Source organism: Canis lupus, chromosome 2 (assembly GCF_003254725.2).
Source record: "Canis lupus dingo isolate Sandy chromosome 2, ASM325472v2, whole genome shotgun sequence".
Classification (NCBI taxonomy): domain Eukaryota; kingdom Metazoa; phylum Chordata; class Mammalia; order Carnivora; family Canidae; genus Canis; species Canis lupus.
Window position 1 is genome coordinate 72434847 of NC_064244.1, and position 9372 is coordinate 72444218.

General features: G+C 47.9%; 1 protein-coding gene across 4 annotated transcripts in view; it reads left to right on the forward strand.

Moving 5' to 3' along the window:
• The window catches only part of TRIM63 (tripartite motif containing 63), a 67952-nt gene extending 58641 nt beyond the window's left edge, over positions 1 to 9311 (forward strand). For all 4 annotated transcript variants that reach the window (XM_049098700.1, XM_049098699.1, XM_049098698.1 and 1 more), the window contains exons 3-9: positions 1390 to 1558; positions 2326 to 2421; positions 3627 to 3860; positions 4605 to 4627; positions 4957 to 5081; positions 7211 to 7285; positions 8718 to 9311. In XM_049098700.1, the coding sequence (XP_048954657.1) occupies positions 1390 to 1558; positions 2326 to 2421; positions 3627 to 3860; positions 4605 to 4627; positions 4957 to 5081; positions 7211 to 7285; positions 8718 to 8728 (733 nt within the window). In that variant the 3' untranslated portion in view covers positions 8729 to 9311. The remainder of the gene's footprint in view (positions 1 to 1389; positions 1559 to 2325; positions 2422 to 3626; positions 3861 to 4604; positions 4628 to 4956; positions 5082 to 7210; positions 7286 to 8717) is intronic.
• Positions 9312 to 9372: the final 61 nt, after the last annotated feature.

Here is a 9372-nt window from a genome sequence, read left to right on the forward strand (position 1 = left end):
AACCAAGGCTCCGAGAGGTGAAATCACTTGCCCAAGGTCACAAAATGAGTGAGCAGCAGAACAGTCTGGATTTAAACCCAGATGCTGATGCCCGGGCTTCAGGAGAATGGGCATCTGGCATGGCAGTGGGCACAGGCACCAGACCCTCAGGATCTTAGCTCATCTCTGCAGCTACTGCCATTCCAGAGCTCCCTCCCGGGGGGTAGAGACAGGTGGCAAAGGAAGACTCCTGCCAGCATGGGGAGGGGGGGGCCCTGCGATAAAAGATGAAAAAGAGATAAGTCTGAAAAGGGACTTATTTAAAAACCTGGGGAGATAATAATGTCTGGGGTGTGGCCAGTTGTGCAAGGCTATTCAGAGGTGAGGCATTGACATAGACAAGGGACAGTCACCATTTGACATTTGTGAGATGCTTGCTGTTTTAGGGACTGGGAAAGCAGAGTGGGAAAGCAGAGGTGATGTAGACATGGTGTTGGCTCTTAATGATATGTCTAGATGAAGGGGTAGGACTTAGACACAAAAAACTGAGCCTCAGATAGGAAGCAACTGATGCCCTGCGAGAAGCATAGATAACATGCCAGAGGCCCCTAAGTAGAGAACCAGACCGAGGGAGAAAAGCATTCTAAGAATGTGTGTTTGGGAAGGAAAAAACTCTGAATGCTGGAAAGACTTTCTGGACTTTAAGTCAAGGCTTGAGCTGAACTGTTACTCATCCTTGGGCTGCCTGTGTTCTGGTTGTGTGACTTGGGGCACACACATTTCTTCCCTCTCTGTGCCTGGGGGCACCCTCATGGTGTGCTTACTGGTATAGTCTCTCCACCTGTATTGAATAACCACCTCCTCCATGACACACACTGTACACTGCAAATTCAGAGGTGCCGGGAGCAGGCAAGTTTCCCTGCTTTGATGCAGTTACAGTCTGATGGATTAAATATAGAATTAAGTGAGGCCATGAGTATAAATTGCTTTGCTCAAAGTTAGCCTGCAGTAACCAGGAGTTACAGGGACTATAATTAGAGCAAATGCACTCTTGCCTCCCCTGCCCTGACTTGATGGGTGACCTTGGACAAGTCAGTTCACCTTTCTGGGGTTCAGTTTCTTCTTCTCAAAAATATCTCCAGTTCTGGGATTCTACAACCTTTCCCATGTTCTGCACTAGTGGGGCCTAAGGCCAACTCCATCACTGGAGTTTGAGTCCAAGGATATGAGGATAGCCTTGGTGTCACTGGCTTTCCTGGTTCTGGGTATCCAGAAAATGAAAAGGACTGTGTACAGCCAGTCACTGAGGGCTCAGGCCATAGATCTGGAGTTGCCACCCAGAGCTGGGGTGGGGGGAGACAGGGACTCGGGACCCCCCCCCCCACTGTGTGACTTGTGATTCTTCTGCAGTCGGCCCCTGCAGAAGGGCAGCCACCCCATGTGCAAGGAGCATGAAGACGAGAAAATCAACATCTATTGCCTCACGTGTGAGATGCCCACGTGCTCCATGTGCAAGGTGTTTGGGGCTCACAAGGCCTGTGAGGTGGCCCCCCTGCAGAGCGTCTTCCAGGGACAAAAGGTACTGGCTTATACCACTTCTACCCCCAGCCTGGGCTTGTGGGGCATGGCCAGATGATTCAGGATGTAGATTTGATCCCTGTAGATCTGCTGAGCCGGCCTTTCAGGAATAGTCCCTCTGGAGGGACTTCCCAGGCCACAGGGACAGCAGCCCTTGCCTTCCTGGGGGAGGTGGCTGAGCTCATGGGTTATACTTAGAGCCACTTGAGAGCACCTGGGTGTGGCCACAGGCGAGAGACCAGACCCCTGGGCCAGGCCACCAGGGTCCTCTCAGGCCATGACTTCTACATCCCAGTGTGCTTGGGGCCCCAGATACCTCTTCCTGTGCTGGTTACCTCTCCTGTAGCAGAAAAAGTAGCTCAGAGCCCTCTCCCTGGCCCTGAGGCCTGTGGGAGTCCATAATCCTGCCCATGCAGTAAGCTATGGCCCCTCTTTCTGGACACTTCTTCCCTGCCTCCCACTCTTCTCTTGACCTCTCTCTTCTAGAACTCTCTATTTCTTTTTTGTATCTCTTCGTTCCTAAAAACAAACCCCTCCTCTGACAGTACATTGCTGTTTGTATTTTGGTCATTTCCCCTTTCTGGGCCTCATTTGTAAAATAAGGGATGTAGTATCTCTAGAGATGTAGGCTTTTTCTAGCAGAGAGGGGAGTGAGGGTGCCATTCCTGAGAAGACAGGCCCTGGGACTATTTCATCTCTCTTCTCCTTTTTTTTTTTTTTTTTTTTTTATCTCTCTTCTCCTGATCCCTCACCCCCTCTCCCATCTAGACGGAGCTGAGTAACTGTATCTCCATGCTGGTAGCGGGGAATGACCGGATGCAGACCATCATCACTCAGCTGGAGGACTCCTGTCGAGTGACCAAGGTGAGGGGGAGAAGAGTTCTGTCTAGGGGTCCAAGGCCTCTCAGTGAAGCCTGGTTCTCTGGGGTGAAGGCTCCGCTGTGAGCTGTGGCTAATGGTTGGGGCCTGGAGGCTGGGGTGTTCAAGCAGGGGTGGTGGAGTGGAAACCAACTAATCTATTCATCCACTCACTCACCAAATGCTTCTGGAACACAGCTGTGTGTCGGGCCCTGCCAAAGACGCTGGGGCTGGAGTGGTGAACAAGACAGACCAATCCCTGACTTTAGGAAGCATGCCAGCAATAATTCTCAGTATTTATTCAGCACAAGTAGTTTTCAGACCACTGTCTTCAGTGTGTTGTAGACTAAAGCTTCTCAAACTTTAAAATGCGTTCAGATCCCCCTGAGATCCTGTGAAAATTCAAATTCTTATTCAGTAGATCTGGAGGGAGGTATGAGGTTCTGCATTTCTTTCTAATGAACTCCCAGGCTTTACCCAACTTGTTGGTCCACGGACCACACCATGCAAGACTACATAGAGGCAGAAGGAAACTTTTCTATCTCTGAAAAAGAATCCATGATTTTTCATTTCCACTTGAGGTGGGGCCTAGAGATGAGGTGGGGGGGAAAGGGTCATCAGACTCCTGATGAACGAAGAGCTGTGTGAAGGATGGCTTTGAAGGAAGGAGGGGACTACTCATGAGATGCTCCCAGGCTGATAGAGGATACTAGAGCCTCCAGTCTGGTGAGATATATTATTATACCTATTTTGTAGGTATAGCATCTGTGTTGGAGAGAAGGGAGCCTCAGTGAGGAGGCCACTAGAGGAGTCGCTGCTTCTCCTTTCTTACTAGAACCAACTAGAGCCTCCTGAATCCAGTCTTGATCCTAAAATAGGGGCCAGGGGTATGTGTGGTGGGGGGTGACTTGGGAGGCCACAGAAGGCCCAGACTGGATCATCCCATCTGATCCTGGAGTCTCTATTTTTGAGGAAAGGGCTAGCTTTCTCCACGGCACTAGCCTCCAAACGTTACTGGTATGCTAAGTAGCTACGAGACCTCAGCAAATCCTTTCTTTTTGCCAAGACTTCATTTTGTCTTCTGTAAAATGGGGGTGTAGCAAGATCTCTTCCAGCTTCAGACTTGTTATTCCTAGCACATCCATCCCAGGAAAAATGTGCCAGGGAGAGGAAGACTCCCTAGGGTGTGACTCTGAGATTTCTGTCCCCAGGAGAACAGTCACCACGTGAAGGAAGAGCTGAGTCAGAAGTTTGACGTACTGTATGCTATCCTGGACGAGAAGAAGAGTGAGCTGCTGCAGCGGATCACGCGGGAGCAGGAGGATAAGCTCAGCTTCATTGAGGGCCTCATCCAGCAGTACCGGGAGCAGCTGGACAAGTCCACTAAGCTGGTGGAGACGGCCATCCAGTCCCTGGATGAGCCTGGTGGGGCCATCTTCCTTTTGGTGAGCAACTAGCAGGGTGTGGACAGTCACTTGGCCTTACCAGCTCTGACTAAGATGCATGTCAGGCACCCATGTGCCCCCCAAGCCAAACCATTTAAAGCTCTCAGTGTCAACGTCCTCAATGACCTCAAATGGCCACGCAACGATTTCTACCTTCTTTCCTCTTCACTGATTTTGTGAGGATCAAATAAGAGTGTTTGCAGAATGGTACTGTAAGCTGCAAAATACAGTGCCTCCATAGAGACTATTCATTGAGCATATACTATAGGTCAACCACAGAGGTAGAGACACAGAGATGAATGAGACAGCCCTGCGCTAGAAAAGCTTGTTGGGGGTGACAGAAATGGATCAACTATAAGATTTCACAGTTCAATAAAAATTTCCTAAGCACATACTATGAACCAGGTTTTGTGCTAGACATTGGGTATTAAAAGGGGATGAGGATATGATTCTCATCTTGAAGATTTGGGGGTTTAAGTGTGTTTAGAATGATACCCCTAAAATCCAACCTTCCTGCTATGAGAGTGGAAGGGTCCTAGAATGATAACCAAAACCTGTGCAGACCATGAACAGAAGGAAAAGACCCAAGTGCTGTTCAACTTAGGGCAGGGAGCAGGTCATGGCTAGGCTAGGGAACGGCAACAGGTGCCCATTTTGTGGCACCGTCACTGGTTTTGCTGATTTCTCGGGGCCACTTCTTCTGCAGTCCTAACCCTTTGTTCTCTCTCTCTCTTTCCCCCACAGAGCGCCAAGCAACTCATCAAAAGGTCAGTGTCTCTCCAGGGCTATGATCCAAGGCTCTAGCTCTCACCAGGGCCTCTGACCTTGGTCCAGCGGGCCTCCCCCTTGGCATTAGGTCCTCTGGGAGGGTCTCAGCCAAGGCTATCTCTCCTGGCCTTGCATCCCCTACCTTCTTGGCCCATCCATTCTGTTTGCACCTGGAGAGGAAATAACCCTGCCTCCAGGGCAGCCTCTAGGTAGCCTGGGTGTGAGACAAGTATGTGTACTCATGGGAATTGGAGTTAAGACACCCCCTTCTTTCACTGAGGCCCAGAAATCTCATCCCACTCCCCCTTTCTTTCTTCCTTCCCCACAGCATTGTGGAAGCTTCCAAGGGTTGTCAGCTGGGGAAGACAGAACAGGGCTTTGAAAACATGGACTACTTTACTTTGGACTTGGAGCACATAGCAAACACCCTGAGGGCCATCGACTTTGGGACAGGTAAAGGAGGTGGTGGTGCATCTGTTTCCCTGGTCAACCCATGGAAACCTGCTTCCCTTCCACTGAGCCCCATGCAGAGGCAGATACACTAGCAAATGGTCAAACTCATACATCTAACTTCTGGATGCACCCAGAGCCAAGCACAGTACCTGATACATAATTATTGCTCAATAAATTGTGTATGGATCCCCTACAAGGAAGCCTGGGGCAATAGAAAGAGCATGGCAACTGGGGTTAGGTAGATCAAGTTCCAATATTGGTTCTACCTCTAGTTATCTGTGTGACCCTTGGTGAGCCCCTCTACCTACCTGCACTGCATTTTTCCTTTTTTTTTTTTTTTCAATTTTTTTAAAGTAATCTCTATGCCCAACATGGGACTCGAATTTACAACCCTGAGACCGAGAGTTGTGTTCTCCTCTGCCTGAGCCAGCCGTGTGCCCCGTGAGCAGCATTTTCTAACTTTAAAAATTAAGTTAAACATGGGCCTACTAATAATGACCACATCATGGTGCTCTTGCAACAAGTAAGACACTGATACAGAGAAGTTTGTCAGATACTCAACAAATACTAGTTCTTGCCTAAGGCTGGTCTTCACCTACCATTGCTGATCCTCGGGCACCTTAATTTACCTGCATTACACCCTCATTTCGGTTTGTAATTACTCAATCATAGAGTAATACTTGATAATACTTGTAAGTAACAGTATAACCATAACAATAATAAGGGGAAATGAGAAACCAGAAGAAGAGCAAAGATTTAATAATTTGCTCAAGGTTACACAGTTGCAAGGGAGATACTTAGCAACAGAGAAAGAGAAAGCAGAGCCAAGTTTGCTAAATGTTGTATTGATTTGAGAGCTGATGCTCTGATGACCAGCTGAGAAAGACAGAGCTGGCACCTCTTGTGTTGGCTCTCCCACAGGCTTTTAGAATCTGGTGTTGGATCTATGCTCAGAACCCCACAACAGCCCATTGGTTAAATTCTGTCATTTAACCTTATGAGGCAGTTTCTATTGCCGTCTCCATTTGGTAGTTAAGGAAATGAAGCCAAGAGAAGGTCAGTGATTTGCTGGAGGCTACACAGCTAGTAAGTAGCCCACGTGGACTCACCAAGGGCCATCTGGCTCCCAAGTCCCTGGCGAGGATTCTATGAGACAATGCACATAAGACATTCAGCGTACCCATCCACCCTTCCACCCACCTCACCCCACCCCCACACAAGACACTTGGCACAATATTTGGAACATAGTAAGTGCTCAGCAGATGCTGCTAAGAGTAGTTAATTGTGATAATAACTAAACAACAACGAAAACCCCTGGATTATGCACAGATCCCAGCGATGTAATCAGAAATTGGGCTGACATTTTGGAGGCATGCACTCTTTCAGACCTTTCCCGACATACTCTTGAAAATGCTCTGGCTCTCTGGTGACCCCCTCAGGGCCCCAAAGCATTACGGAAGTGGCTTGGGAAAGAAGGGTGGAGAATAGACATGTTCTCTGTTAGTGGAGCTTGCAGGTCATGTCCCAGGATGGGGAGGTGAGGACACAGGTCACTGTCTATCTGGGGCTCAGCTTCAGAGTACTATCAAGCAGATGGCCTCAGAAGTGTCCCTCACCCCACAGCCACCCCTTCTTAGGCTGTGGAATGAGGAAGACTGGACAAGGAGTGCTAGGTAAGCAGATTTCAAAGGCTGAGCAAATTCCTTCATGATGAGGACTCTGACCCCTGAGAACCAAGGAATCCATTCTCTCCAGGTCATGTGTATCTAAGTGGGAGATGTATAGAAGCACCAGGTGTGCTTCCCCAAAGCCCCCTCTGGTCCCTGGCAGGTCAAGTGATAGGAGCTGCTATTGGTACTAGAACAAAGGGGTGTCTTAGACTCCCCTCCCCAAGAAGAGTGTGGGAAGGAAGGAGGAGGCCCCTGGGAGAATGAATGTGCAGCTTAGGTTTGAGAAGCTCATTATCTCCATTACCTCCGGGGGCCACCAATGTCACTGCATGGCCATGTGGTCCCAACTGGGTGTGGGAAGGGGTTTGGATAAGTGCTGTCTCCAGCCTGGTGCCCCTTTGAGCAGCTCCTCTGAAGAACTGGCCCCATCCTAATACCGTAGTGCTTTGTCACACACAGATGAGGAAGAGGAAGAGTTCATTGAAGAAGAAGAAGATCAGGAAGAGGAAGAGTCCACAGAGAGAAAGGAAGAAGGTAAGAAATTTATCTACCTCCATTCATTCATCCATTCATCCATTCATTCATTCAGTCAGTCATTCAACAATATGAAGTCCTGTGTGCAAAGGGCTGTGCTGGACTCTTGGGATGATGCCAATATGTGGTTAGGTCCCAATATGTGTTTTATACCGTTTGAGGATATAGCCCTGTTCCCTTTATCCTTAGAGAAAAAAAAAAAAAAACTAATCATAATAAAAAGCTCCCATTTTATATCTAAATGACCTTCCTGAGTGGAGAGCAATACAGTATAAGAGACATAAAAGATAAGGTACCATGAGCCAGGCTTGGCCCACTGAGAACTTTTGGCCAGCACAATGTTTAAATTTTTTAAAATTAATTGCCAACATTTAAAAAATTAGGACTTGGCGGGGCGGGGGGGAGGCAGGTGTTTTGTTTTTTTAAGAGAGAAAGAAGGAGAGAGAGAGAGAGGAGACAGAGAAAGAGAGAATCCCAAGTAGGCTCCACACTCAGGCTCACAACCCTCAGATCATGACCTGAGTCAAAGTCAGAGTTGGAGGCTTCACTAACTGAGCCACCCAGGTGCCCCTGTTTTTTGTGTTTAATTTTTTTAAAAGGAGATTTCAACTGAGAATCTGGATTTCTACCTTCTTGTGAAAATTTGGAAAGAACTAACAATGCTGTGGTTTCCCTCCTCCCTAATCCCAGAGAGCTGGTGCTGGGCAGGGGCTTCCCCCTTTGCTCAGTGCACCGGGTCAGCCTGCCTGCTTTACTCAGTCCTGTCCTCTGCAGGCCCCTGTAGGCATCTGATCACCCACCTGCCCTTGGGCAAGTCATTTAGAAAGCTCTCTGGGTTGCTGAGTGTGGTTAAGTGCCTAAGTTCTGAATCACAGCTTTACCACAGACGAATGGTAACAGATGAACATTTCATCTCATTTACTGGCACATAGAAAGAACATGTTTGCTAATATCATTTTTCAAGCCAAGTTACTATTGGAACTAAATTTCAATCCAATTGAAAAATACAGACTACTCTTTTGGAGTTTTGTGTTGGATGTGCAATGTATGGGGTTTTGATGACTAAATTCTTTTTTTTTTTTTTTTTTTAGATTTTATTTATTTTTATTTGTTTATGAGAGAAAGAGAGAGAGAGAGAGAGAGAGAGAGGCAGAGACACAGGCAGAGAGAGAAAGAGAGAGAAGCAGGCTCCATGCAGGAAGCCCGATATGGGACTCGATGCCTGGACCCAGGGATCATGCCCTGAGCCAAAGACAGACACTCAACTGCTGAGCCACCCAGACATCCCTTGATGACCAAATTCTTGTTTTGGTTTAAAAAGGAAGAGCCTAGGCAGGAATTGAAGTCTGATAATTTTGTCACTGTGGCTTGGTAAGTCCTGGATCCTCCTGTGTCCTGTCTCACCTTGTGTTTCTTTGTCTTTTTCTTTCAGGGCACCAGTAAGGAACTGGATGAGGGAGAGACCTTCTAGATGCAGAGAGACTGGGGAGGGTGGGGATGGGCCCAGCTGCCTTGGTGACAGGCCCAGGGTGGGAGGGGTCGGGGCCCCTGGAGGGGCAATGGGAAGGTGTGTCTTCTCTCTGCCCAGAGAGCAGGGACTAGCAGTAGGACCCCCACTGCTGTGTCCAGCGGCCACTGACCAGAATTGGAAACGTGCTTGAAACAACCACACAGGACACTTTTCTACGTTGGTGCAAAATGGAATATTTTGTACATTTTTTAAATGTGATTTTTGTATATACTTGTATATGTATGCCAATTGGTGCTTTTTGTAAAGGAACTTTTGTATGATAATGCTTGGTCATGGTGTGACCAGCTATTGTTAGAAAGAAGGGAGAGAAGCCAGGCTGACAAAGCTGCCCTCTTCCTTTCCTGGGAGGGAGGGCTGGGTAGCACACAGGCCTACGAAGGGATACTGTACTGTACAGATGTCAATGCCTGTCCCTGACGTAGGGGATGGCAACTGAGTTTGTGTTACATGTTGTTTCAATAAATGCACAGCGCTCTCTTTCTGTTATTACCAAAAGAGCTGGGGTTTCTGCCTTTCTTTCTTTCTTTCTTTCTTTCTTTCTTTTTTTTTTTTTTTT